Below are 26,384 nucleotides of genomic sequence, written 5' to 3'. Positions count from 1 at the left end.
GCCTCTCTCCAGTTTGCTTACACAGTGTGTTGTGATATTTTGCGAGCTCAAATTTGCACCCCATTTTTGATCCCACAATGCCTTCGCATGCAATCATTTGCATGTCTATCTGTGTCCTTTTGCAATCGTCACACCACTTTCTATTGGTGGCAAAGGAGGGGAGGGAGGGACCACCAAAATCTCTTCATGTGAATTCAGAAAATATCAAGCTGAGCTCTCCCTTATTGAACAAGAGTTTACATCAACAAATGTCACTTTTAATTCGTTTTATTATTAACCTTTGCATCAACACAATATTATGCACAATAATTTTCTTCTTTAAATTCTTCTTTAAGAAGAAACAACTGCTGTTGGTGATTTCAATTGTTGAATTGCTCTCTTGGCTTGGTTTTCTATTCTTTTTTTAAAAAAAGTTTAGAATAGAACAGAATTTTTTTATTGGCCAAGTGTGATTGGACACACAAGGAATTTGACTTGGTGCATACGCTCTCAGTGTACCTAAAAAAAAAGATACGTTCATCAAGAATCCATAAGGTACAATACTTAATGATAGTCACAGAGTACAAATAAGCAATTGGGAAACAATCAATATCAATATAAATTGTAAGGATACAAGCAACAAAGTTACAGTCATACAGTCATAAGTGGAAATAAGAAGAAGTCATAAGTGGAAAAGTTCAGACTGAATGTAACAAAATGTATTTGATAAAAATAAAAATTGAATAATTGTATAAAAATTGAATAAATAAAATTGAATAAATAATAAAAATGTATGCACATCTTTTTACTGTTTATTTTCTCATATTTTCCTACCTGCTGACTGTTTAAGCAATCCAAAGATTCTTGAGGCATGAAAGAGACAGGCTCCTTCACAAATCTTTAGGAAAAACACATCAATTGCAAACCAGGCAGATATTGCTGGTAAGAAATGGGAAAAAAAAAACTATCACCATCTTAACCTCTTATCATTCTCAATATCATAGAAGAGTATTCTATTGCTATTGCAAAACACAATAAACAAAATAAGTACAATTTTTTTCTGTCTTTTGAACCAGCAAGATCAGGGGAAAGCGCGAACGCAGTCCCCCACTACCACAAATTATGCAGTCGAGTTTCCCGCATTTGGGGAAATCGCAGGGGTCAGCACACCCGGAGTGCAATGGATGAGCCTCACCCTGGGAAAACCACCTTCATGATCATGGTGTCTCCCCTGCCAGGTAAGTATGAGTTGGGATTGCACGGCTGCCTCCCTGCCCCTCCTCGCCTCTGACCCCAAGACCATGGTGACTCCCCCAGAAAATCCCCAGCAAACTCAGGAAGGTTCTGCCGAGATCCTGCCTCTCCCCAGTTTGCTTACACAGAGTATTGGGGTACTTTGTGAGCTCATTTGCACCCTGCTTTTGATCCCACAATGCCTTGCAATGCATATATTTGCATGTGTGCTTACGTCACTCAGTCACGCAACGGACTGCATCCACTAAGGCACAATACAGAAGGGGGGAAATGGGGGGTAACTAGGATTCTTTCCCTTTGCAGCCTGCAGGGAATCTGGTCCACATTCTGACTGGCAGCATCAACCTAAGCAACTGGGCGCATGCTACTTTTTGATCACATTAGAGGGTAACCTGATCACTCTTAAAATAACTCCGTTCTTTGGGTTATTATGCTTTCTCACAGAGGTATGTCTAGCCATAGATTTCACCCCAGGATTGCTTACTAAAGGAGGAACTGAGACAAAGTAGCATTTCTCTTTGATCTGTAAAGAACTTTCGCTTCAGAGACTCAACCTTCATCGTTATCAACATATGTTCTATTTCAGAGAATCCAACAGAACCCCAGGAGGTCCTCCAAAAAGATGCAGCTCCATTTATCAGGCGAGTATAATTTCTGTTGTCCAAAATGTTCAGAAACAGAACAGCCACGTCTGCCCTCCCTTTTCACATGCTTTTGGATAACTCTAGCTAAAAATATTAAGAGGTCTGGTGCAATTTACCTTTTAATATTTATGCCACCTCGCCTCTAGAATTCTCATACAGCCATGCAAGGAAAGAATAAAGCATCAGAATGAACTGAAGACCAAAAAACTGAAAAAGAACAGCAGATGATCCAATCAAGATACATTTCTTTCCATCTGAAATATCCAGCAGCCCAGCCTCTTCTGCCCTCTACCATCATAATCTTCTCCCCTTGGGTGACAAAAATGCTAAAAAGACTTCCTGCCTTTATTCTTTCACTTTCCAACTGAGCATATATTTAAATCTGCTGCTTTCAACTCCCAGTAGAAATCCTATTTGATAAGGATAACTTACAAAATCAGTAAAGAAATACTGGGGAAGATTTCTCTGTACAGCGATAACTAACAAATGAAACAACAGGCATAATAAACCAAGCTCTCTTTTCTGTCTTTTGAACCAGCAAGATCAGGGGAAAGCGCGAACGCAGTCCCCCACTACCACAAATTATGCAGTCGAGTTTCCCGCATTTGGGGAAATCGCAGGGGTCAGCACACCCGGAGTGCAATGAATGAGCCTCACCCTGGGAAAACCACCTTCATGATCATGGTGTCTCCCCTGCCAGGTAAGTATGAGTTGGGGTTGCACGGCTGCCTCCCTGCCCCTCCTCGCCTCTGCCCCTAAGCCCATGGTGACTCCCCCAGAAAATCCCCAGCAAGCTCAGGAAGGCTCTGCTGAGATCCTGCCTCTCCCCAGTTTGCTTACACAGTGTGTTGGGGTACTTTGCCAGCACTGATTTGCACCCCGGTTTTGATCCCACAATGCCTTCGCATGCAATCATTTGCATGTCTATCTGCGTCCTTTTGCAATCGTCACGCCACTTTCTATTGGTGGCACAGGAGGGGAGGGAGGGACCACCGAAATCTCTTCATGTGCTTGGATTCTGCAGAGAATGTTCTGCACTTCCTCTTCTTCCCTCTGGCTGTGCAAATCACAAATTAAGCAAATGTCACCGTTCAGGTATTTTACTTTTACTCGCTGCACAATTAATCTTTTAATCAACACAATATTGTGCAATACAATCATTTGCTTATTTGGCTTCTTCTTGAAGAAAGAGGGAACTGTTGCTATTGACAACTTCCCATTGTCAGATGGCGAGTTTTTCTATTTTTTTAAAGTGCAGACTAAATGTGACAAAAAGTATTTGATGAGAATTTATGCACACCTTCTTATTCTTACTTTTTTTCTTCAATTCTCCAATTTCCCTAGCTGCTGATAAAGATAAAAAAGATTCTTGAGGCATAAAATTACAGAGACTGGCTCCTTCATAAATCTTTAGGAAAACTTAAGCAGATACTGCTGTCACTGAAGACAAGAAAACTATCACCATTTTAAATTCTTATCACTTTCTCATGTAGCTTAATATCATAGAACAATATCACAGAATCATAGAATATTACTATCACAAAACACAATAAACAACAAATGATAAATGCAACTTTTCTGTCTTTTGAACCAGCAAGATCAGGGGAAAGCGCGAACGCAGTCCCCCACTACCACAAATTATGCAGTCGAGTTTCCCGCATTTGGGGAAATCGCAGGGGTCAGCACACCCGGAGTGCAATGGATGAGCCTCACCCTGGGAAAACCACCTTCATGATCATGGTGTCTCCCCTGCCAGGTAAGTATGAGTTGGGATTGCACGGCTGCCTCCCTGCCCCTCCTCGCCTCTGCCCCTAAGCCCATGGTGACTCCCCCAGAAAATCCCCAGCAAGCTCAGGAAGGCTCTGCTGAGATCCTGCCTCTCCCCAGTTTGCTTACACAGTGTGTTGGGGTACTTTGCCAGCACTGATTTGCACCCCGGTTTTGATCCCACAATGCCTTCGCATGCAATCATTTGCATGTCTATCTGCGTCCTTTTGCAATCGTCACGCCACTTTCTATTGGTGGCACAGGAGGGGAGGGAGGGACCACCGAAATCTCTTCATGTGCTTGGATTCTGCAGAGAATGTTCTGCACTTCCTCTTCTTCCCTCTGGCTGTGCAAATCACAAATTAAGCAAATGTCACCGTTCAGGTATTTTACTTTTACTCGCTGCACAATTAATCTTTTAATCAACACAATATTGTGCAATACAATCATTTGCTTATTTGGCTTCTTCTTGAAGAAAGAGGGAACTGTTGCTATTGACAACTTCCCATTGTCAGATGGCGAGTTTTTCTATTTTTTTAAAGTGCAGACTAAATGTGACAAAAAGTATTTGATGAGAATTTATGCACACCTTCTTATTCTTACTTTTTTTCTTCAATTCTCCAATTTCCCTAGCTGCTGATAAAGATAAAAAAGATTCTTGAGGCATAAAATTACAGAGACTGGCTCCTTCATAAATCTTTAGGAAAACTTAAGCAGATACTGCTGTCACTGAAGACAAGAAAACTATCACCATTTTAAATTCTTATCACTTTCTCATGTAGCTTAATATCATAGAACAATATCACAGAATCATAGAATATTACTATCACAAAACACAATAAACAACAAATGATAAATGCAACTTTTCTGTCTTTTGAACCAGCAAGATCAGGGGAAAGCGCGAACGCAGTCCCCCACTACCACAAATTATGCAGTCGAGTTTCCCGCATTTGGGGAAATCGCAGGGGTCAGCACACCCGGAGTGCAATGGATGAGCCTCACCCTGGGAAAACCACCTTCATGATCATGGTGTCTCCCCTGCCAGGTAAGTATGAGTTGGGGGTGCAGGGCTGCCTTATTCCCCCTCCTTGCCCCTGCCCCCACACCCACAGTGACTATAGCTCAGCACCTTCCAGTCCTCCAGAACAGAGATAATCATGTAACTATAGAGCAGACTTGCTGATTGGGATCCAAGAAGGAAATCCCTCTTCTGCCCCCATCCTCCTCCCCAGTTTGCTACCACAATGCTATGTTGTAGCTAATCTGCATATAATACCTGCCCACTTTAGCCTTGCTTTGTCTTCTGCCTGAGTTGCCAGGCAGCAGGAACAAAGTCTTGTATCCTTTATGTTTTAGCCTTCTGAATGCATTTTTTAAAGGTTTGGGTGGAAAAGATGGCCTGCCTGCACATTTAAAGGCTGTTTTATATTTTGGGGGAAATTTTCCTGCTGTATCAGACGCTCCAGTCCATATGATGCCAGCTGACTTAGAATTATACTGGTGTTTTCACCACACCCTCAGACTGACCCATCTCCTCTGAAATCTTTGGAGACCAGACAAGATCTCAGCCCTGTTTCTCAACCTTGGCCACTTTAAACTGCACGAACTTTAATTCCTAGAGTTTAAGGCTGAGAAACGCTGAGCATCCATATTACTAAATTCATATGGCCATTTTACTGGGCTGCCAGTTCATCTTACCTGTCTGTTGCACAGGAGAAATCTCAGCTTGGACCTTACCGAAATGCACTGAGGAAGATGCAACTGAAACAGATTCTGAAAATGAAAAAGCAAACTCAAATTAGTGTCACCTTCCAGTTCCTAACCAGGTGGCAAGCTTAATTCAGTATTTCTGTAATTGTTTTCCACCCAAACAACACAGTCCTTTAACCTGAAAGAAAACAAAGCAAAATAATAATAATAATAATCAGCTGATGTATGTAATTTGCAGGAGATATATAAAAAGAAACTGCCTGTGCAAATGTCAAAAGCGATCCAAAGAAAAAGTCATTCTGCTTGGCAGATTTTTCCTAATAAAGGATTTTGCTCTCACTGTTGTGACCTGGGATCCAGCTGTGAACGTGAAGGGCAAGACTCACATACCCCAAAAAGCAGGATCTCCTCATACAGGGGCTGTGTTCAACATACAACATTTATTTATTTATTATTTATTATTTAAATTTGTATACATGAAACACTAGAGTAAAATGTGCATCCACCCTACAGAAATCTGAATGACCATGCCACATCTCTGAATCTTCCGCTGAATTCGGTTGTCAAAAGTTATCACTTTGGAAGTATTGATCAGGGCGCGCCCATTTCTCATCAGAAGTTTTCACATAGTTTGGACTTATTCAGATTTCCTGCCCAGGATTGGACTATTTATTAATCTGTTTGTCACATTTAAACCCCACCTTTCCTCCAGGAGCTAAAGAGAAGGTTGGGTTGCTGATGAAGGTGAGCTTGGCTCTCCCCAATCCCGACAGGTGAATCACCATGGCAGGCGAGGCTTTTTTCTGCACAGAAAACCATACAGAGAAAAAACTGCTTTATTTTTGCCCCAAATCCTAAAAAGCATTGGACTAGAAAGGAGTTGGAAATTCTATTTTATATTCTGTCCATTGAGCCCAGTATTGGCATAACCTGACAGTTTGGGATAATCCCTTGCAGATCCAAATTAAAAGTTGGTGGCTGTCAAAAATATTGCTATTAGTTGAAGAAGAAGAAGAATCCGCCACAATTCAGGGGATAACTCCTCACAGGTGTCAATTTAGGAGTTGGTGGTTTTCATAAATATTGCCATTGTTTGGATATAAATAATAATCAAAGCTGAGGTCGGATAACCCCTCACAGATCTTCAGTTAAGAACCTTTGGGTTTAAACATTTGAAGGAGACCCAGAGCTGGGGAGATGCATCCTCAAAAATCCAAATTTAGGAATCGATAACTTTCATAAATGAGAGTAATTATTGTCAAAGCTGAGCGGATAAATACCTCACAGATCCAAGTTAGGAGTTAGTGGCTTTGGTAAATACTGCTATTGTTTGAATATAAATAATAATAATAGTCAAAGCTGAGGGAACAAGCCCTCACAAATTCAAATGTAGCAATCCATGACTTTCAGAAATACTGCTATTAGCCAAATAATAATAATAATAAGTCACAGCTGAGGGAAATTAGCGGTTGGTGGCTTTCATAAATTAGCTATTATTATTAGTATTCAGCTAATAGCTAATACTAACAATAATACTCAAGGGAGGGATAACTCCTCACAGACCCAGATTTAAGGATTGGTGGGCTTCATTGAGCACTGTATAGTTATATATATATATAACTATTTATATATATATATATAACTATATATTTGTTTTCTGAGGTTTTCGCGGGTGTTTGTATGTAGGTCTTTGGTTATTCGGGTTTTCTCCCGCGTAAAATTGGAAGTGTCTCGGCAACGTTTCGACAAAGTCTCATTCGTCATCTTCAGGCTTCAGCTTCGTGCTTCTGGGAGCAATGTGTGATTGCAGCTGTTTCTTCCTTTTTAACTGCTAGTGGGGGTTTGAACTGATTGGGTGGGAGCTTGGCTGTGCTCTGATTGGATGGGGGTTTTTTGTGCTCTGATTGGCTGGGGGTGTGTCCTGTTTGGGTGGGGGCTTGGTTGTGCTCAGATTAGTCTGAGTTGCAGGGGGATTTGAGCTGGTGAGCTGCATTGCTGTTGTTTGGCTTCGTGTTCGTGGTCGTGCTACATCTTCATAGTGGGTGTCAGTCTGCTGCATGTATGGATTGGAGGGGTTTGAAATGGCTAATGTTGCAGCTGCGGTCTGGCTTCTGGTCCTTGGTTGTGCTTCATGATCAGTGTGGGTTTGGGTCTGCTTTCTGGGTGGATGTGTGGTGGTGACATCCTGTGTGGACCTCGTGAGTGTGGGTCTGGTGTCATTCCTCGTGTTAGGGACTCGTTTGTCAATAAGGGCGGGTTTCCAAATGGCTGGTAGGCGGGAGGTATCATCTCGTTTGTTCATGCTGTGTGGGCGTTTTTCTATCTCGATGGCTTCTCTGATTATTCTGTTGTTAAAGTGTTCAGTTTTGGCGATAGTTCTGGTCTGAGAGGACCAGAATGAGGACCCAGATTGTTGGAGGGGCAATAAGTTGACTTTGTATATAAATATACAAATAGAATGAGACTATTGCCTTACACAATGTAAGCCGCCCTGAGTCTTCCGAGAAGGGAGGGATATAAATGTAAATAATAATAATAAAAAAGAAACAGCTGCAATCACACATTGCTCCCAGAAGCACGAAGCTGACGCCTGAAGATGACGAATGAGAATTCGTCGAAACGTTGCAGAGACAATTCCAATTTTACGTGGGAGAAAACCCGAATAACCAAAGACCTACAACTATATATATATATATATGACTATATATAACTATATATAACGATAGATAGATAGATAGATAGATAGATAGATAGATAGATAGATAGATAGATAGATAGATAGAACATAGTTATAAGAGGAGGAGACAAACTCTTCCCCACCCCCCCAATATCCACATTGGGGAACTAACTGATGGCCTTCATAAATATCGCTCTGACTTTAATAATATTAATAACGTTTCAGTAATCAGAGCTGAGGGGACGGCCCCTCCTCACACATCCAAAACAGCCTGGGGGCTTCAGCGACCCACAGCTGAGGGGATTCTCCCCCCCCCGTCCCCACCGCCCCCGAAAGACTGCAACTGAGGCACCGACGACTCCAAGGCCGCGGCGGCCTTCCCGCAAAGCCTGAGGGGGCGACTACGCGAGGCCGGCGGGTCGGAGGCCCACCTCGCGGGGCCGTTGTGCCCCGGGCTCGCCTGGCCTGGCCTGGCGCGCCGCCTCCCGCCCGCCCTCGGCCCGCCCCGCCAGGCGTCGGTGGGGGAGAGGGGGAGAGTGAGAGAGGAGAGGCGGCCGGGCGGGCAGGCGAGCGAGCAGGCCCGGCTGTGGCTGTGGCTGTGGCGGCGGCGGCTGCGCGCTGCGGTTCTGCGCTCTCATCATGGCGGCGGCGGCGGCGGCAGCGGCGGGTGCGCGGGGCCATGTGCAGGACCCGAACGACCGGCGCCTGCGGCCCATCTACGGTAGGCCCCGCGCGCGCGCTTCCCGCCTTTTCCCTCACGCGCCTCGCCGGGCCTGCTTGGAGGGAGGGAGGGAGGGAGGGGAAGGCCGGGCCCCTCGGGGGTCTCCGCGGGCCGCGCCTGAAGCCGGGACCCTCCCGTCTTTCTGGGGTGGGAGCAGACCGCTCTCGGGGAGTGGGGGGGGCTTTTCCTGAGGGAGAGAAGGGGCGCCCTGAGGGGGACATCGGGGTGCCACCTAAAGGGGGTCCCCTCCCCTCCATCCCTCGTGGGACGGGACCCCCCCCACCCTCCACCTTTTTAGGCTTTGTTTTGCACCAGGAGGGATGGAGGTGCCTTCGAAGGGCCCTTCGGAGTAATCTTCCCCTCAGCCGTCTTAAATTGGGGGGTTAGCAAAACCCTTAATTTGGGGTGAGGGAGAGAGGAACCCCCCCTTCTTCTTTTCCCCTCCCCCCCCCCCCGTTCCTCAGTATCCTTATTGGGGAAGATTTTTGGGTGGAGGGGACAACCTGGAAAAAGCTTTGTAAAGTTTTTTACCTGGTGCAATCATGGAGACCCCCTCCCCACCCCCCACCCCCCCAAAAAAAGAAGGGAGGGTTCAAGGTGCAGCAATGCTGTTTATTCTATTATAATTGTACTATATCCGAGCCTTTGGGGAGCAGACAAACCCACCCAGCCCCTCTTTTTGGGATGGACCCCCATGTCCTCATGAAACAAAGTTTTTCATAAATATAGTTGCAGGGGGTTGCAAAGGATTCTCGGGCCAGGCTCTCAAAAGCGCTGGTTTTAGTTCTATTAATATGCAGCATGCCTAAAGTATTTTTGCTTTTCCTATATGTGTGTGTGTGTGTGTTTGTGTATGGCTATAAAACCTACGAAAACATATATGTATGTATGTAGGTCTTTGGTTATTCGGGTTTTCTCCCGCATAAAAATGGAAGTGGTGACATTTTGACGAAGTCTCATTCGTCATCTTCAGGCTGGTGTTATCAGCTTTGTGCTTCTAGGACCGAATAACCAAAGACCCTCGAAAACCTCAGAAAACAAATACACACACACACACACACACACACAACCTTCCCACATTTTTCAGGGGTTGTTAACCAAGTACAGAGTTTTTGGAGGGAAAAGGCACCATCCAGAAATCATTTGGAGGGCTGAGGCAGGATTCATACAGGAATGGGGATAGGGGCTTCCTGATCTTATTAAATCTGCAGAAACAGGAATTGGTATGAAGTTTAGCTTCTTGCAGGACTTCCTCTTTGATTGTGAGAACATGCACCGGAGTGCCCTGGGTGTTAAGATAGCTTTAAACTTACATGGTGAACTTCTGAGGATTCCACCTGTGTTCTTTTTACTCCGTTTGATGAAGAAGTAAAAACAAGGAAGAAAAATATATTTTTAAAATGTATTTATTTTGGTCCATGAGAAACAGAAGAGTGAAAACAATTCAGGCTTTCTAGAACAGGGGTCTCCAACCTTGGCAACTTTAAGCCTGGAGGACTTCAACTCCCAGAATACCCCAGCAAGTTGCCAAGGTTGGGGACCCCTGTTCTAGAAGACAGGTGGTTTGGTGTCTGGTTCTCCTAGGTGGCTTTTCCAAAGACTGGCCTATAAATACAAGATTTCTGATGTATCTCTTGATTGGGATAGTTTGGTGAGATGCTTGAGCTGTTCTTTCAACTTTCCTCCTGAAGGCTTCTTTCTTACAAGCGTGATCTTCCAACGGAGTCCAAGTATTAATTATTATTTTGCTTTAGGTTATGTATACCTACCACACTATTTGATGATTTGACTGCTTCATATTTCACTTCTGTTGTGCTAGCTTCTGTCGCTGCTTCTCCCAGTAAGCCAAAGCTCATGAGGAATGGTTTCCTTCATTCAGAAGCAGCAATCAGGTTAATTTGCTTCAAGTAAATGACTTTTGCCGCTTAAGAAAATCACTTTGTACAGTATTGCATAATGCCACTTTCCTATTGACTAAAAATGGACAGGGTGATTTGCAGTTTTGCATAGATCGATGAATAAAAGGTAGTATTGGCAGGAGAGGCTCAAAAAAGAGAAAGCTCAGCCTAAAATCAGTGTTTCCTAAAGTCAGTTTAAAAAAAGTCTAGTAGGGAGAGATAAGAAGCATTGCTTTGGGGCAGATTTAGGATTTTTTCTGATAATGCAAACTTTAAAGGTACCTCTTTACAAGCCCAGCTATCCTGGCTGTTTCTACCTTTCTCATGAAAGTCAACAACTGCATTTTCAGGGTTTTGTCTGTACTTGGTTCTTTTCAAAAGAATTAGGTCAGAACTGCTTAATGTTACATTTGACAAACTGCCTGTGCCTCTTAAAAATAATCTTTGAGCGGTCAGTCTCTCTAATGGGAAAGTAGGTTTCAGTTTTTAAAATGCGTAAGATTATATGTACATATCAGATATGTTTCTAAATTGGAGATATGAACAAACACAGTGTTGAACAAATTCTGTATTAAAAGACAATGCTGAAAGAGATGGGAAGCAATTTAGTATTATTTTGAATAATATTTCAAAACAATGCATTTATTAGTATTAATTGGCACATGTCATTTTTGTTTTTTTGATATAATTACATTTACATTTACAGTTAAAGTAACGTCCCAGCAAGTTCTGATTTTATCTCATTTAATACCTTCTTTAATGAGAGCTGGGAGTTTTTCCCTTGGCGTTAGTTTGCTTTTTGTTTTAATTTATGATGTATTGTATAGAAGCTTCATTAAACTTTTTCAAATCCAGCCTGGGAATCATACTTAATATTCAAGGAGTTGAATTAATAGTTTTGAAGTAATTTGTTGTGGCTGACCGTCACATCTTTTGAATTCTCTGCTCTTTTCATATGGTGGCAAAATATCCATAAAGTTTCCTTGTTAAGAATCTCTTTTTGCATCTATCGTAGATGGAATTCATATTGTCTATCCTTCATGCTAGGTCATGAAAAAAGCCTGTTTGGTTCCTTTTACCAGCAAGATTGCTTAGGCCATAGGAGCTTCTCCCATGGGTTTCTTCAGTATGATAGATTAACCAGGAGTTACCAATAAAGGAGAAAACAGCCATGCTCAACAGAGCATCAAGGACCCCTCCTACCTAGGAGTTCTGGCTGGTTTCTCTTCCAGCAAGTCAGATTGGAAGCTGGAGACCGAACACTTTCCAACTGTGGCTTGTGAAAGTGAATTAGATTTAAGGATGTTGAACCTCATGTTAAGCAGCCACCAAAGAGTCAACAAATATCAGAGGAAGCCACTCGTTTTCCACCAGAAACCAAGAGCTGCCCTCTCTTCTAATCCAAACGAGAAAACTTCTCCATGGAGAATAAGAAAGATGCCCTACTGATGTATTGGATGGAGCCCATTCCGGTTACTTTACCCATTACAACAGGGATGGGAATTGTAGTCCAGCTCATCTGGAAACCCTGCCGTGGGGTGGGGGAGGGGGGAGCTGATTCTCAACTTTATAGTCTGTAGTAATTCTCCCTTCTTTTCTTTAGATTATCTTGATAATGGCAATAATAAAATGGCAATCCAACAAGCAGACAAACTGCTAAAAAAACACAGAGATCTTCACTGTGCTAAGGTGAGCTCACAGTTAGTTTATTTTGTCAAGTTGTCTTTTTCTTAAATCTTGACTAAGCAAGGGCCAGAGTCTGCTTTCTGCCTGTCGCCTCCCTAGAAAGGGTTGGGCTCAGTCGGACAACCAGAGGTGCAGATTTTAAAGCTAAGCTTTGAAGTCATCCTTTGTGGGGCAGTTTTTCCCCCTCTGCAACATTGCCTTTGTTGCTCCTGTTTTGTCTCCTGTCCGGTGAGGTGACCTTTGCCATGTTGATCATAAGCTCCGGTTTGTTGAAGTAGGTAATTCTTCTTTAACGTATTTGTCCACCTCAGCATGGCTTAGCGTCCTAAGGTAAATCAGAGTTGGTGTTCCACTTCTGAGATTTAACGTTTGACCCACTAAACCATTTCTTTGTTGATTATTCTTGGAAGGGGATTTTTCATGACTGTCCTTCTTATTGACAGTTACCTCAAAGCCTCTTAAAATATCCTTTGATCTGCGTGCAGGTTTTGAAAGCAATTGGCCTGCAAAGAACTGGGAGGCAAGACGAAGCTTTTACTTTGGCCCAAGAAGTAGCAGCCCTTGAACCCACGGATGACAATTCCTTGCAGGCATTGACAATCCTGTATCGAGAAATGCATCGGCGTACGTTTCCCACCTATTCTTACCCCTTTAGGGTCTTTATTTTCACTTCAAAGAAGACCTGAGACAGTCTTCCAATCCATGTGCATCTCCTCAGCCCTTCTTCAGTATATTGAAGGAGGGAACCTCTCAAAAATGACCCCCCCGATCCTATTTTTGCCAAGACTTTAGTTATAACTTTTAATTCAAGGAAATGTTTATTTTTCATTCTTGCTGAAATTTATTTGGGGGGTGGGGCGAGCAGAAACCATTTCTGAATTAATGGGTGGTGGTTGTTTTGGTTGCTTGTGGCATAAAGCCAAATTCTAGGCCGGGGAACCATTTTCATACACCTCCCATTTTACGGCTCCAAAATATTCTGGGGAATTAAAGTGTGGTTAACCCCTGATCCCTCGAACTGTCGGCTGAGAGTAGGTATTGCAGCCCTCTGGGGGTAGTTGGGGTCACGGGTGCCATCCCCAAGAAGAGAAGGTCTCAAGGCGCATTTTGAGAAAATAAATAGTGCCGAATCTTTCAGTCCTGTTAGGATAACGAAAGGGCTCTAAGTCTTCACCTGCCTACTTTTAATGCTTAGAATATCTGCTTTCAGCTGAGCTGGTCACGAAACTCTACGAGGCAGCTGTGAAGAAAGTTCCCAGCAGTGAGGAATACCATTCTCATCTCTTCATGGCTTATGCAAGAGTCGGAGAATATAAGAAGATGCAGCAGGTACTTGCCCCCATCATAGGCATGTTTCTTTCTCGGAGAAGGAACATGCTTCCCTCCTCCAAGGAGACCCACCTGCTTCTACACAGATCACCCATGAAATGCAAAATTTCGCCTCTTTTAGCCGGAGGAATTGCTGAGGCTCCTGAGCAGACTTTCTTCTTTGGAAGGACATTCATATGACATCAGGGAGTGTCGGGTTATGGCAGAGTTTTGATTGCTGTTTCCTCTTCCCTCTTAAACCAAATACCTAAAGGGGCAGTTCGGGCCAGGGCAGAGAAGGCAGAAGAGGGTTGTGGCAGCTCCTGCCCATCTAGATTGCGATTCTGCAGTCCAAAATGTAACCAAAGGGAGCCTCCATCAGTCATTCCCTTCCTGTCAGCAAACACTCTGAGATTGTGTAAAGACTCTCCTTAGAAGCCACCGTTGGCTAGAATATTATAGCTTTTGGCCAGCGGGTTGTTTTCTGTGAAGTTCTATGTCATCTTGATTTTTGTTTTCTTCTTTTCCAGGCTGGAATGGCCCTTTACAAGATTGTCCCTAAAAACCCATACTATTTTTGGTCCGTCATGAGTTTAATAATGCAGGTAGGTACCACATTTCAGAGGAGAGTAAATTGTCTTTGGAGTTGGTTGACTTTCCCATCAAAATGCGTGAAAATGCTAAGTAGATCTTAGAGATAGATTATATATGTTGTGAGCACAGGTGGTCATACAGCGGCACAGCCTTTCTTAACTTGGGGTCTTCCAGATCTACAGATCGCATGTGGTTGAGTTTATAGTTTCCAGAATTAGGTTGAGACTGGGCTACATTAAATCTTGTTTTCATAGTGCAATTCGATCAATAAATTGGAAGAGAATGTGCTGTGAAGTGATACCGTTTCTCTACTGAGAAATGCAAGGGTCTTCTGCAGACCCCTAAATTCATACATAAGTAGAGATGGTGAGCGCTACCTGCAGCCTCTTCTGAGATGAAGAAAAGGGAAAAAGAAACTCTTCATATTGCTGTCCTCTCTCTCACTTCCATTGAACGTCTGAATTCTGGAACTGATGCCTGAGATTCGTATGTTAGCTTGAGGATTTACAAGGAAACTTGAATCCTTTGAGACAAAAGGAGTGAAACCTGATAACTGACTGTCACTTGAAGCAATCAGGACAGCTGAATGGCCAGAGTCTTACACAGTGTGGCTCATTTATTTTTACAAAGTTGTAAAAATATTGTATTTGTGGGACGTCAGCATCCGTGGATCTCTTGGGATCAGGTACCTGTCCCTGCTCTTCTGGAATAATGAGCATACAACTGCAGCCACTTGGCTGGCTGCTCTTCTTGTTGGTTGGAGTGTTTCACCCGACTTAATATTTTGGATTGGGCCTGTGGTGAATTGGAAAGAAGGGTGTGATTCGCCTTGCTTGCTTTGGCTCCTCTAAGAGAAAAACTAGAAACCAACAGTGTTATGTTAGCCGGATGGCGGGCTGGTTCTCTATATGGCAGTTCTATCTGTTTTTTTCTTGCAGTCAATATCTGCGCAGGATGAAAAGCTCTCAAAAACCATGTTTTTACCCCTAGCTGAAAGGATGGTAGAAAAAATGGTGAAAGAAGATAAAATCGAAGCTGAAGCAGAAGTAAGACTTTTTTTTCCAATTCTATTTAAGCGCAACATCAGTTAGCAATAAAATGATTTTAGTTTATGATACAATTTATTAGTCCAAGAAATATCTCTTCCTTTCTTAAAGAGTAGCCCCGAAGATAAATTAATAGAGCTAATGGTGGCAAGTTACTCTCTCTCCTCTTGACTTCTCTCTTCCTCTTGCTGTCCACTTCTACTAGGTGGAACTTTACTACATGATTCTAGAACGTTTGGAAAAATACCAAGAAGCTCTAGATGTTGTGAGAGGAAAATTGGGAGGTAAAAATTTCCAGTGCCTTTGTTAAAGAGATGTAATCTGTCACACGGAGGGTTGTCTGCAGTTCAGTTTTGCCTCAGTTTGCAAAACGAGGTGCTTTTATCATGGCCTCATCTACAAATGTGTGCTTGTGCCAGATACTTTGCATCTTGGGTGGTTTTGAAATTAAACCCCAGAAAACTTTCCCTGGCTCCCTGCAGCCCAGTTTTTGCTGAATGAAAGGGGATTTTGTTTCTGAAATCAACATGCTCTTTATGTGAATTTTCATTTTGTGTGTGTGTGTGTATTACATTTAGACAAATTAACCAGCGCGCTCCAGAGCAGAGAAAATAAGTGCATGGAGATGTACAGGAAGCTGGGCAAATGGCCAGAGTGCAACGCTCTCTCGAGAAAACTTCTGCTTAAAAAGTAAGGAAATGTAGGCGGGGCCTCTGGGCTCTACCTTGGGCAGCCCTTCTGCATCCTTTGGGCTGCCGTGATGTTTCCCAGGCTAGTAAAAACATTAGATGGCCCCCAATTATCTTCCCTTTTTGTTCTTCGTTTGGAACATCCCCCCCCCTTTCAAATTATACTTGGAGGCGACCATCTTATTATCTAGAACTGCTTAGCCTGACCTTTCTTGTTCTTTGACCCGCCACCCAATCCCTGTAGGGCCTTGTTAACAAGCAACCCTTTCCCTAACTTACCTTTGCCATTTCAAAGGCTCCCTCATCTGCACGCACTTTATTTTTGCGACATTCAGACGAGCCATGCAATGCGTTCTTCACAGCCATTTGAGGCTGGGGAGGCACTTTTGTCTTCCTTTCAGGAAACGGTTTTGATTTCCTTCCCTGCTAGGTCCACTCTGAATGCTCACAAAAGAGAAGGGCGTTCTCCACTGCCCTTCAGCTTTTTTCTTTCCCTCGTTTTTTTTCCTCCTGTTTTAGCCCAGATGATTGGCAGTTCTACATGATCTACTTCGATTCCCTCTTTCAACTGATTGGCATGGCTTGGACGCCTCCCGCTGAAGGAGAGCAGTGAGTATTCTCCTCTTGGAGGGCTTTGAGAGGCTGGGAATCTTTCATACAAAGAGGAAGGAGGAAGAAATTTGTGTTCTGGAGCTGAACAAATGGCAGGAGAAGAGGGGGTAGGTGGGGGGGCGGGGAGGGAGAGAGAGAGAGATGGAATGGAGGTACTGAATATCATGTCCCTTCTTGTGCTCAGTTCTCTGGAAGGAGACGTGCATCACAGCACTGAGCAGGCCGTCGCGTTCATAGAACAGAGGCTAATCCACGAGTCCAACAGCGCCCGCCCGCTTCGGGGACCATACCTGGCCCAGCTGGAGCTGATCAGCCGCTTGCGGCACAGAGGCTATCCTGAAGAACAGAAATTGGGTAAGGGCAGCTGCAGGGATGCCGGAATGAACCTCTTGGGGCCGGGGGCACAAGCGGGAGATGGGGCCAGGGGATTGCAGCAGCTGATGTAAACTCTGCACAAGAATTGCAGGCATCCACAGGTCACTGGGGAGACAACTTGTCTTCTATTATAAATCTTGGCAGTTTTCCTGCAGGTGGATAAATGTGCAAATGCTGAGGCTCCCCTGAGTTGCAGTAGCGCAAGGTGTGCTATCACATCTCTCTCGAGCTCCTCAGTGCTCAGAAGAAGAATAAAACCCTAATGAATCATTACATTATTTTGTAGCTTGACTGGTTTTTTTTAAGGAGGGGAATAATTGCCCCAGGGTAAGAGAGTTCCTGGGTTGTATTTTTAATGTCACATGGTGAAGATGCTTGCATTGTCTTTCCTCGCCTCCCATTTTTGTTTTTTTAGATGGTTGGTTGGTTTTGCCAAGGAAAGGGTTTGTTAGTTAACTAAATCCTAAAATCAGCATTCTTGAAACTTGGCAACTTTAAGATGGGCGGACTTCAAGTCCCAGAATCCCCCAAAAGCCAGTTTGGTGACTAACTGGGCTCTCTTGAACAAATTTCTGGGCCTTTGCTGGCTATTTACCATATCGAGACCTCGTGAATATTAGGAGAGTTTTACAATCCAAAATCTGACTCTGCTGCTTTTCAGTTGCTGATTCTTTCTTTATTAGGCAACCCAGAAGAACTCATGTTCCAGTATTTCAAGATGTTTGGGGACAAACCATGCTGCTTTACAGATCTCAAGGTGTTCGTCGACCTCCTTCCATCAGCGCAATACACAAAGGTAGCATCGCTGGCAACTCCCACCTCCCTCCTGCATCCTGGGCTCCTGAGGCTGTGTTTGACAGATTCCCCTCCTTTTGTTTGCAGTTCATCAACCAGTTATTGGGGGTCATCCCCCTTTCTGTCCCGCCGGAAGGCAGGCTTGCGCTCCCAGCTAATATCAAAGCTTTACAACAACACCTGTGTGTGATGCAGTTGACACGGTTGCTTGGACTCTTCCACACCATGGATGACACAGCTCAAAAACTGGCAGCGGTCCAGGACTTGATGCTGCGTTATCGGCACGGATTGGATTTTGGTGAGGAGACTGTTGGGCTCTTGGCCATTAGTGGAGTCTTGTCATCTTGGCCATCTGCCTACACCGGCTGGGTTTAAACCTTTGTCTGAGGAGGGCTAGAGCATCATTGACCGACTTGCGAGTTCTTTAGCCCTGCTGGTTAAATCTGGTCGCTGTTACATTTTGACTTTGGAGAATTGGAAATTTAGCATTTTAAGTAAACCTGCAAGAAATGTTAAATAGCATTTTCACCAAGCTAGCTCATGTTTGAAAGCATAAAATGTTCTGTTTTGTGGCTTTGTTCCCCCCCCCCCCAGGAAAATCCTGTTTGAAAACAGAGTTACAGTTTTCAGATTACTACTGCTTGCTTGCTGTTCATTTGCTGCTTGACCTCTGGCTGGAAGCAGGTATGTTATTACAACACCTGTCTGATCAGAAATGACTTTGGAAGGGGAGGGTCATAGCTAAAATAGGAATAGAATAGAATAGACTAGAATAGAATAGGATTTTTTTATTGGCCAAGTGTGATTGGACACACAAGGAATTTGTCTTGTTGCATATAAAAGTCAGTGGGTGAAGCTCAAGAAATTTCTATGTTACGCATGGCATAGAAAAGTGGTGTGGTGGCCTAGAGGTGGAGCTCTCACCTCACAATCAGGAGGCCGTGAGTTCGATCCTAGGTAGAGGCAGATATTTCTCTCGGCACAATGAGAATATATCTGCTGAACAAAACTCCACATTGGCAACAGGAAGGGCATCCGGCCAGTAAACACTGCTAGCTCCCATTCAGTTGCCCGGACTCCACTCCGGAAGGGATTATGGGGTCGTTAAAAGATGATGATGATGATGATGATGATGATGTGTGGCATGGAAAAATTAGTGAGAAAGCGTTCTGCTCTTCACATAAGACTAGAACGAACCTATTATCTGCTAAAGCAGCAGAAGGATTGAAGTTTGGGGACATCATCAAGGTGTTCTTTCCATATTGAATCTTGGAATTTCTTCCCTCGTTATGAATGCAATGCAGCTTTGAAGAAGAACAAGGAAAATTAGTCGCTTAAACAAGTTGGCTTCACGGACTTTCAGAGCCCCTTCCTTACCTTCTCGCTCGCGGCTTCACAACTGTGTTTTTACCCTCTTTCTCTCCCCCCTCCCCCCAGGCGAGGAATCGGCGGTCTGGCAGTGCTTGACTCTGCTAGAGGAAGGGTTGACCGCAAGCCCTTCCAACGCCCAGTTCAAATTGCTGCTCATCCGAATCTACTGCATGTTGGGGGCCTTTGAGCCGGTGGTGGAGCTCTACTCCAGCCTAGATGCCAAGCACATACAACATGACACCATTGGGTGGGTAACTCTCCTCTCTTCCTGGGTGGGGTGGGGGACAATGGGGCGCTTTGTGGAGCTGCTGTCTTGGGCAGGGAAGGGGGCCATTTGCCTGGTCTCTCCTCTGTTCGCCAGAGGTCTGGAAAGGGTCCTGTGGGGGTCTTGGGGCAGGGAGAGGTGCTGCTGTGCCCCTTTGCGGGAAGGACTTTAAAGTTTCTGGAGCAACTTCTGATTTATCTCCTTGCTTGAGTGTTCCTAGATGTAAATAAAGACACCATCATCCAGGCAAAAGTATCTTTAAAAAGGGTTATATCTTGGTAACAACCAAAGTTTATTAAACTGAGATGATTCATTACGTATTCAAGTAACTTCTTCAGTCAAAATGAACGTTTTGCTTAGGCATAGAGTCAGAGTCTCGTTGGAATATACTAGCTCTTGGCATACTCTGCAGGGCGTTCCCCCCCCCCCTTTAAAAACCGTGGCCTGGATTTCCCTTACTTGGGGTAATAATGGGAAGAAACGGCAGGGGTACCCCAAAGTGACGCTCATTCAGCTGGGAAAACTGGTTCATTCAGCTGGTTTCCAGGCCTGACAGGAGCCAGCTTTCACAGTTTGTGAGGATCGTTCGTTGATTTCTTGGTTTGTTGGTTCTGCATTGCAGATACATGCTGACCCGCTATGCCACAGCTTTTGGGCACTATGCTGCTGCGTCCCAATCCTGCAACTTTGCACTCAGGTTTTTCCACTCCAACCAGAAAGATGTAAGTGTGGGAACAGGAGGAAGCCTCCGTTTCTCCTCTTGGGAGACCATGTGCAGAGTCCTTTGAAGCCAGAGCCGGCTCTTCCCACCATTCCTCTCCCTTTGCCTGGCCTCACGTAGATACTCAGAGCCCGGTAGGAGAAGCCGAAGGGCGGGAAGGAGGAATGCACTTGTGGTTGAGTTAACAAATAATTTCCAAACCTTCAAGCACTTGGCCATACTTCCTCAGCTGTTCTTGTGTCAGCCCTGCGAGGTTAATTAAGTTTGGCGACAATAGCACTTCCTGTTTTCCTCCTCCCCCCCCCAATTGCTTGTGAAAGCAAGTTTCAAGGCTGAACTTAAAACCAAACTCATGAAAGTTTGTGCAAGTCTCAAGAGTGGGGGCAGAACTCCCCCCCCCCCCCCGAGGATTGGGTCGAGCCTCTTGAACATTTCCCCCCAGTCAGACGTCACATAGAAATCAGTCCCCCTTGGATTGTCCTCCAGCCTTGAGGCCCTCCTGTGTCTCCTTTACAGACCTCAGAATACATCATTCAGGCCTATAAATACGGTGCGTTTGAGAAGATCCCAGAGTTCATCGCTTTCAGGAACAGGCTAAACGCCTCCCTTCATTTTGCACAAGTCCGCACAGAACGGATGTTGCTGGACCTCCTCCTGGAAGCCAATATGTGAGTCCAGAGAAACGCCTGTAATGCTGCAAGGGCTTTTCCTGGGAAGGCGGCAAAACTGGGTCAGGTTTGAGTAGCAGAGATGGGTAACCCTTGTTAAAAAATGGAAGGAGGATTCCTAGCCACGCTTGAAATACCTTGAGTCAAGCCCAAACAGGGTTCCCTCTTTTCTATCCAGGAAACTGACAGCACCCTGAAAACGGTCCACTTTCATGTCCTGCATACATAACTGGGCATCTTTGGCTTCTTTTCATAAGAGGGGGAAGCTTTTGATGAGAACAAAATCCGTCACCTGACGCGTTTTTCCTTGCAGTCGGGAGACTTTCGATGGCCACATTGAAAGAAAAAAAAAATCCTGAGCAAACTCTTTTAAGTGCCTAACCCAGCATTTCTGTTCGGTTCCTCATGAACCAGATCAACAAGTTTGGAAGAAAGTATTAAATCCATGGGCCTAAATCTGGAAGAGGATGACATTCCCTGGAAAGACCTGAGAGATAATAGAGACCTCACCGTCCTATTTAACTGGGACCCAAAAGACAAGTAAGCAGAAGACGTTTATGTTGGACGGTAGATCTTTTATACGATCTGAAGGGAAATGGAAATATATCCAGGGACAGTGTAGGTTTTCCACTAGGTATTTTATCCAGCCACCGGCAATAAATAGATCGCCCTAGATTAGAATAGATCCAGTTAAGAATAAGCTCCAGAGCTCCATTCAGAAGGCAGTTCTTTATTTCTGATTTCACCCAGGAACCTATTTGGGTGTTTCCAGAACAGTCCAGACAACCCTGTGCTCTGGATCATTTGCATAATGACCCAAAAGAAATGACAAACACGATGGTATACATATACTCTCAAAACGACGCTATAGAGCACTGCACACCAGAACTACTAGACACAAGGATAGTTTTTCCCCCCGAATGCCATCACTCTGCTAAACAAATAATTCCCTCAACACTGTCAGACTAGTTACTAAGTCTACACTACTATTAATCTTCTCATCGTTCCCATCACCAATCTCTTTCCACTTATGACTGTATGACTGTAATCTTGTTGCTGGTATCCTTACGATTTATATTGACTGTTTCCTAAATGATTTGATTGCTTATTTGGTCTGTTTGACTATTGATTCTTGACAAATGTATCTTTTCTTTTATGTACACTGAGAGCATGTGCACCAAGACAATTTCTTGTGTGTCCAATCACACTTCGCCAATAAAGAATTCTATTCTATTCTATTCTATTCTATTCTATTCTATTCTATTCTATTCTATTCTATCCAATTGGTTTTAATTTAATTTCCCTCCCTCAGACTCGCAAAAGATCTGTTAAAATAAGGTTTTACTGTAGTTTGTGGATGGAAGGGACAACACAAATGTTGAGTTAGACTCCCAAGTTTCAGTAAATAGAGATTAAAAAAAATAGGCAGCTTGCGAATCGTTTTCTGGATCTAAATTCTCCCTCTTTCCGTTTCTCTCAGGAATATTTCTGAAGAGCACAGAAAATACTCTTTGGAGGAAGAGACCACCTGGTTGCAGATTCGGTCCCTGACATTACGGTTAATAAGTGGGCTGCCAGCTCTTGGCCATAGCAGCCAGCCAAAGAATTCAGAAAAAAGCACTGAGAATGGCGTTTCCTCCAAGATCGACACCGTCCGGACTCTCCTGCAGCAGCTGGACGATGCAGTGAGATCGGGGAAGTGGTTTCTACAGAAAAATATTCAGGTATAGGTCAGGGAAAGAATGCTAACCGATTACAACAGCACAAATTGGGTTAGATCACAAATAACATCGTCTTCTCTTTTTTTGTGTTGGAAAGTATGTGATACACGCCGTGTTTCTCCTTCCACAGTATCCGGTTCTCGGGCCCCCTCCTTCAAGGATGGCCAGCTTCTTTGACAGTGGGAGCTGCCAGTCCCAAATCAGCTTGTTTTATCTAGTTAGTGAAATTTATGAATTAGATACCAATGGCTTAGGTAAGCCCTCCAACTTCCTTCAATTTGGGGCTAGAGGGAGAGAGTGGGAAATAGGGGATTAGTCCAGGAGTGTCCAACTTTGCTGGTTGGGGGATTCTGGGAGTTGAAGTCCACAACTTTTATAACTGAGTTGTGCCACAGTTGCATTTTCCTTTTGCTTACTCTAACATCCCCCCCCTTCTTTATTTGTGTATTTACGATAAACCTCTTCTAATTGGATAAACAATTGGATCCCTTATTTACTTGCAGAAGATTCCACGGCAATTCAAGAGCGAATAGGAAATCGTTTGAAATCGTTACTGGAGCAACTAACAGGTATGCCAGTTTTGCCAACAAGTCCCCAAGAATTCTGACTTGCTTCAGACTTGACAAACCTGCTTCCTTACTTGTGGACCTGCTTTGGGGGCTCCCTTTCCTAGAAGAGCTAGCTTTCATAGAGCACCTCTGCAGAACTATGAAGGATATCTTTACCCACAGTGTGTAAATACAAGGCAGGCTTCTGATTATTCAGGTTAAATGTTAGGAAAGTATGCAGCATTAATAGGAAAGGCCATATGAGTTAACTTATTTAGGTATTTTTCTTTCAATTACATCTTATTTGCCCCGGCCTTCTTAGCCTATTTTCAAACATTTTCTTTAAGCCAGTAGTTTGCGCTTCTGGCATATGTTGGTTCTGCCTCCTGCAGGAGTTGGGGAGGAAAGTTACAAAGATGCTGAATGAGAAAAAGCAGAAGGAGAGGACAGAAAGAGCTTGACCCTCTGTGGCTTACGGGAATGTGGCCATTTTACAGATGGGAAGGAAGAGCTCTGCTTCAGAGCATCGGGCTCTGAGAATAAGCAACATGGACCATTACGGCTTTGTCTTATTTCTGGGAGGAATATCCGTTATAACGTCCATAATTCAGCAAAAGGGACCAGAATCTGTATGGATGCAAAGAGAAGGGAGGGATGTCTGTGTCGCTTTGCAAAAGACTTAAATATCCACAAGCCGTTTTCCTCCCCTCGTTTCTCCCTCTCCTTCTTTTCTTAAGATCAGGTCAATAAATGCAAAGGTGATTTGTTGGAAATCCAGGAGGGCAGCTTCAAAACCCATCCAAATATTTTAGAAAACCTGGTCTTCTTTGTGGAGGTGAGTGTGGGCGGTCGGAACCACCCCGCCTGCCTTGCTGCAAAAGGCACCAACGCCCCTAAAGCGCCTCTCCCCCCCCCCACTCCTCCTTCTTATCCTCGCAGACCATCTCCATCGTCTTGTGGGTCTGCAGTTACTCGGATGCCGTCCTCCGGCCCTGGAAGTCAAGCCTGCAGAAGAAGAAAAAGAAGAAAAAAGAAAGCAGCATGGCCATGGTAGGCTACACCATGATGCTCTTTCTTTCTTTCTTCCTCCTCCTCCTCCTCCCCCCCCCCAAGCCACAGTTTGACTTCTGATTCCTGATTATTGAGAGCAAATTCTTTATGCGGTTCATTGAACAACTGAGGACAGACCAAGGAAGGCCTTTTACATTTTCCCCTCTCGCACATCTTTATAGCCTCCTGTGTTCACCAGCTTCCAAGATTATGTTTCTGGACTCCAGACGCTCACTTCCAACGTGATAGATCACCTCAAAGGGCTTGAAATTAATTTAACTGCACTTAAACTTGAAGAGCTGTACATAGACAATAATTCACTCTTGCAGGTAAGAAATAGTACGTAGCTTTTGAATAAGTGCTCTCCACACTCCTATAGTCAGAATTTATCTTGTTCTTTCTGTTCATTTTTCTACCCTGCCTTTTTGCTTAAAATGTTTCTTGTGCGTGGAAAAAGTCAAAGCTGGCATACCAGTCTGAAGTTCCTAAGCAGATGGCTCGCTCAAATACTTTGGCTGGTTCAACTCCATGCATCCTTAAGCTATTTTCTTCCTTTAATTTACCAGCAACTCTTCTTAGAAACTCAAAAGATTGTGTTTGTAATGTAAATTTATCATTATTTGGAGATTTTTATGGGAATAAGTCAAGAGTCAGTCCGATTGAGTTCTGATTATTTATTATCTATGCCCTTTTCTTTTATCCAGGAAGAAAAGAAGTTTACAAAGACTGCGCTAGGGAAAGTCCAGAGTAGTTACCAGCACGCGGTTCAAGAAATTGGAGAGCTGCTGAAAAAGAGACTTGATACAATAAAAAATCTAAAGGTTTGATGAAATGCCTCCTTGTGCAGAAAGCCAGATTGAAGCATTGGCGTCAAATAAGCAACATCTACCATCCCTTCTGTGTTAAAATCTGGAACTTCCTCATAAATGCATGAAGGACTTTGATCACAAACTTTTTTTTATGTATTAAAAAGATATATTCAAGCTGATTAAATTATTGTACATTAAAAGAATGGAAACAGGGACCCTCCACGGTCAGGGTTAGACCACTTTTATACATGTTCATTAGCAGATTGCAACAGATTCTAGATCCCCGGCCTAACCCATTGCGCCTCCCTTTGGCTGTGGGAGGGAATTTTTCAGAAACTGTCGGGGGGGGGGGGCTCCCAGCTCTTTAGAAGCAGCAATAGAATCCAACATGAAGCCTATGCCGAAGGAATTTGTACCTCCCCCTCCCCACAGCATTTCGTTTGCGTGCACATTTTTGCAGTAGAGAAGCAAATGACCAGGCTTAAGGTCAGCTGTGGACCCCCTGAGCATCTCTTAGGTCTTTCCTGCATCTGCCACAGCCAAGTAAATCTGACTGTTGAACGATCTGCTCTACAACATACAATCCTTTATGTATGCAACTTCCCTTTCAGCCGTTTGAATTGGTTGGAAAGAGGACCAGCGTCGGTTCCAGCTTCAAACCTCCTTTTTTTTATACCCTGTAAGTGTCGAGAGAACGGTGCTCTCTGACTGGAAGCCTATTCCAGTTGTTTCCAAGAAAATGGGAAAGCTTGTTTAGAAATGCAACTGGACCTAGAATTCCATAGGAATCAGGTAAAAGGTGATCGACGTAATTGGTAGCAAAAAAAACCTCAACAGAGCTGTTGTTATTTTAAAGTCTAAAGCTGTGCGGTGGTGCCTTGATGTTTCTTCCAGTTTCTCAGAGTTGCATGTCAAGACAGGCTGGCTGAGTTGAGCTGAACCACAGTTTTTCCTATTTCTCTTCATTTCAAAGCGTTCCCGAATCCCTTCTGGAATGATGTGTACGAGGTGGGTTTTGGATGGGACCCAAGAATGGAGAATAAAAAACTCCAACCACTTTCAAATCCTCCCACCCTCCTCGCATTCGGAACAGAATTTGGGAGCAACCATACCTGTTGAGCCATGGGGGGTTTTCAAATGTTTGGCGTTTTGACATGCAGAGCTGTTGGATGAAAAAAGAGCTTGCGCTCCTGCGTGGCCAGTCTTGGTTACTGACAAGAAGTTGGGCTTTTGTTGTGCACATCTTAGCAGGTTTCACTCTTCTGTGATACCATTAAGCTGGTGTTTTTTGAGTTACTTGAGAGGATTAGTTGGTTACCATTGTATTTCTTTTAAACCAGTGGGTACTAAAAACCAGGGGATGCATTCCTGTTTCTTCCGAAACAACAATCAATAGCCAGATAGAAAGGAACCCCCTTGAACGTAGAGTTTATGTCCAGGAAGATAAGCAGGTAGCATCTGAGTCAGGTAAGCAAA

The 26,384-nt window shown here is 44.0% G+C and overlaps 2 protein-coding genes and 4 non-coding genes across 13 annotated transcripts; 1 reads left to right on the top strand and 5 right to left on the bottom strand.

Moving 5' to 3' along the window:
* Positions 1-125: 125 nt before the first annotated feature.
* On the bottom strand, positions 126-8,712 carry LOC131185683 (uncharacterized). Of its 4 annotated transcripts, XM_058158445.1 has the most exons (5): positions 8,463-8,712; positions 6,056-6,157; positions 5,343-5,417; positions 814-918; positions 126-498 (listed from the first exon to the last, which is right to left on the bottom strand). In XM_058158445.1, exons 1-5 carry the CDS (start codon positions 8,710-8,712, stop codon positions 404-406), a joined length of 627 nt encoding a protein of 208 aa, XP_058014428.1. In that variant the 3' UTR covers positions 126-403. The 4 variants fall into 4 exon arrangements, 1 of the variants encoding a protein (XP_058014428.1); XR_009152210.1 differs by lacking the exon at positions 6,056-6,157 and having other exon boundaries at positions 8,463-8,600; XR_009152211.1 differs by lacking the exons at positions 5,343-5,417; positions 6,056-6,157; positions 8,463-8,712 and adding an exon at positions 2,718-3,201.
* On the bottom strand, positions 1,062-1,225 carry LOC131185919 (U1 spliceosomal RNA). Its single transcript, XR_009152259.1, has one exon. It is a non-coding gene; the product is annotated as a U1 spliceosomal RNA (small nuclear RNA).
* LOC131185921 (U1 spliceosomal RNA) lies at positions 2,422-2,585 on the bottom strand. The gene has a single exon (XR_009152261.1). It is a non-coding gene; the product is annotated as a U1 spliceosomal RNA (small nuclear RNA).
* Positions 3,478-3,641, bottom strand: LOC131185918 (U1 spliceosomal RNA). The gene has a single exon (XR_009152258.1). It is a non-coding gene; the product is annotated as a U1 spliceosomal RNA (small nuclear RNA).
* LOC131185912 (U1 spliceosomal RNA) lies at positions 4,534-4,697 on the bottom strand. The gene has a single exon (XR_009152252.1). It is a non-coding gene; the product is annotated as a U1 spliceosomal RNA (small nuclear RNA).
* On the top strand, positions 8,624-25,117 carry NAA25 (N-alpha-acetyltransferase 25, NatB auxiliary subunit). 5 transcript variants are annotated; one of them, XM_058158442.1, is made up of 24 exons: positions 8,624-8,752; positions 12,254-12,339; positions 12,822-12,960; positions 13,547-13,665; positions 14,175-14,249; positions 15,177-15,284; positions 15,490-15,568; positions 15,863-15,974; positions 16,493-16,582; positions 16,770-16,939; positions 17,644-17,756; positions 17,843-18,053; positions 18,350-18,439; positions 19,193-19,373; positions 20,014-20,113; positions 20,629-20,780; positions 21,195-21,320; positions 22,261-22,504; positions 22,632-22,755; positions 23,005-23,070; positions 23,787-23,884; positions 23,989-24,099; positions 24,282-24,428; positions 24,804-25,117. In XM_058158442.1, exons 1-24 carry the CDS (start codon positions 8,671-8,673, stop codon positions 24,924-24,926), a joined length of 2,946 nt encoding a protein of 981 aa, XP_058014425.1. In that variant the 5' UTR covers positions 8,624-8,670; the 3' UTR covers positions 24,927-25,117. The 5 variants fall into 5 exon arrangements, 4 of the variants coding, with proteins under 4 accessions (XP_058014425.1, XP_058014424.1, XP_058014426.1 ...); XM_058158441.1 differs by having other exon boundaries at positions 13,532-13,665; XM_058158443.1 differs by lacking the exon at positions 8,624-8,752 and adding an exon at positions 10,303-10,644 and having other exon boundaries at positions 13,532-13,665.
* Positions 25,118-26,384: the final 1,267 nt, after the last annotated feature.

The sequence above is a fragment of the Ahaetulla prasina genome, chromosome 15, assembly GCF_028640845.1.
Source record: "Ahaetulla prasina isolate Xishuangbanna chromosome 15, ASM2864084v1, whole genome shotgun sequence".
Classification (NCBI taxonomy): domain Eukaryota; kingdom Metazoa; phylum Chordata; class Lepidosauria; order Squamata; family Colubridae; genus Ahaetulla; species Ahaetulla prasina.
The sequence above is the reverse complement of the archived record's forward strand: the minus strand, read 5'-3'. Positions and strand labels throughout refer to the sequence as shown.

Bases quoted from the DNA above. Each gene is read 5' to 3' on its own strand.
- NAA25 (XM_058158441.1), top strand. From the start codon at position 8,671: ATGGCGGCGGCGGCGGCGGCAGCGGCGGGTGCGCGGGGCCATGTGCAG. The intron at 13,666-14,174 runs GTACTTGCCCCC...CTTCTTTTCCAG, and splicing joins AATATAAGAAGATGCAGCAG to GCTGGAATGGCCCTTTACAA. The intron at 15,285-15,489 runs GTAAGACTTTTT...CACTTCTACTAG, and splicing joins AAATCGAAGCTGAAGCAGAA to GTGGAACTTTACTACATGAT.
- LOC131185683 (XM_058158445.1), bottom strand. From the start codon at position 8,712: ATGGCCCCGCGCACCCGCCGCTGCCGCCGCCGCCGCCGCCATGATGAG. The intron at 6,158-8,462 runs GTGGGCCTCCGA...TTTTCTGTGCAG, and splicing joins GGGCACAACGGCCCCGCGAG to AAAAAAGCCTCGCCTGCCAT. The intron at 919-5,342 runs GTAAGATGAACT...ATTTCTTACCAG, and splicing joins TTCTCCTGTGCAACAGACAG to CAATATCTGCCTGGTTTGCA.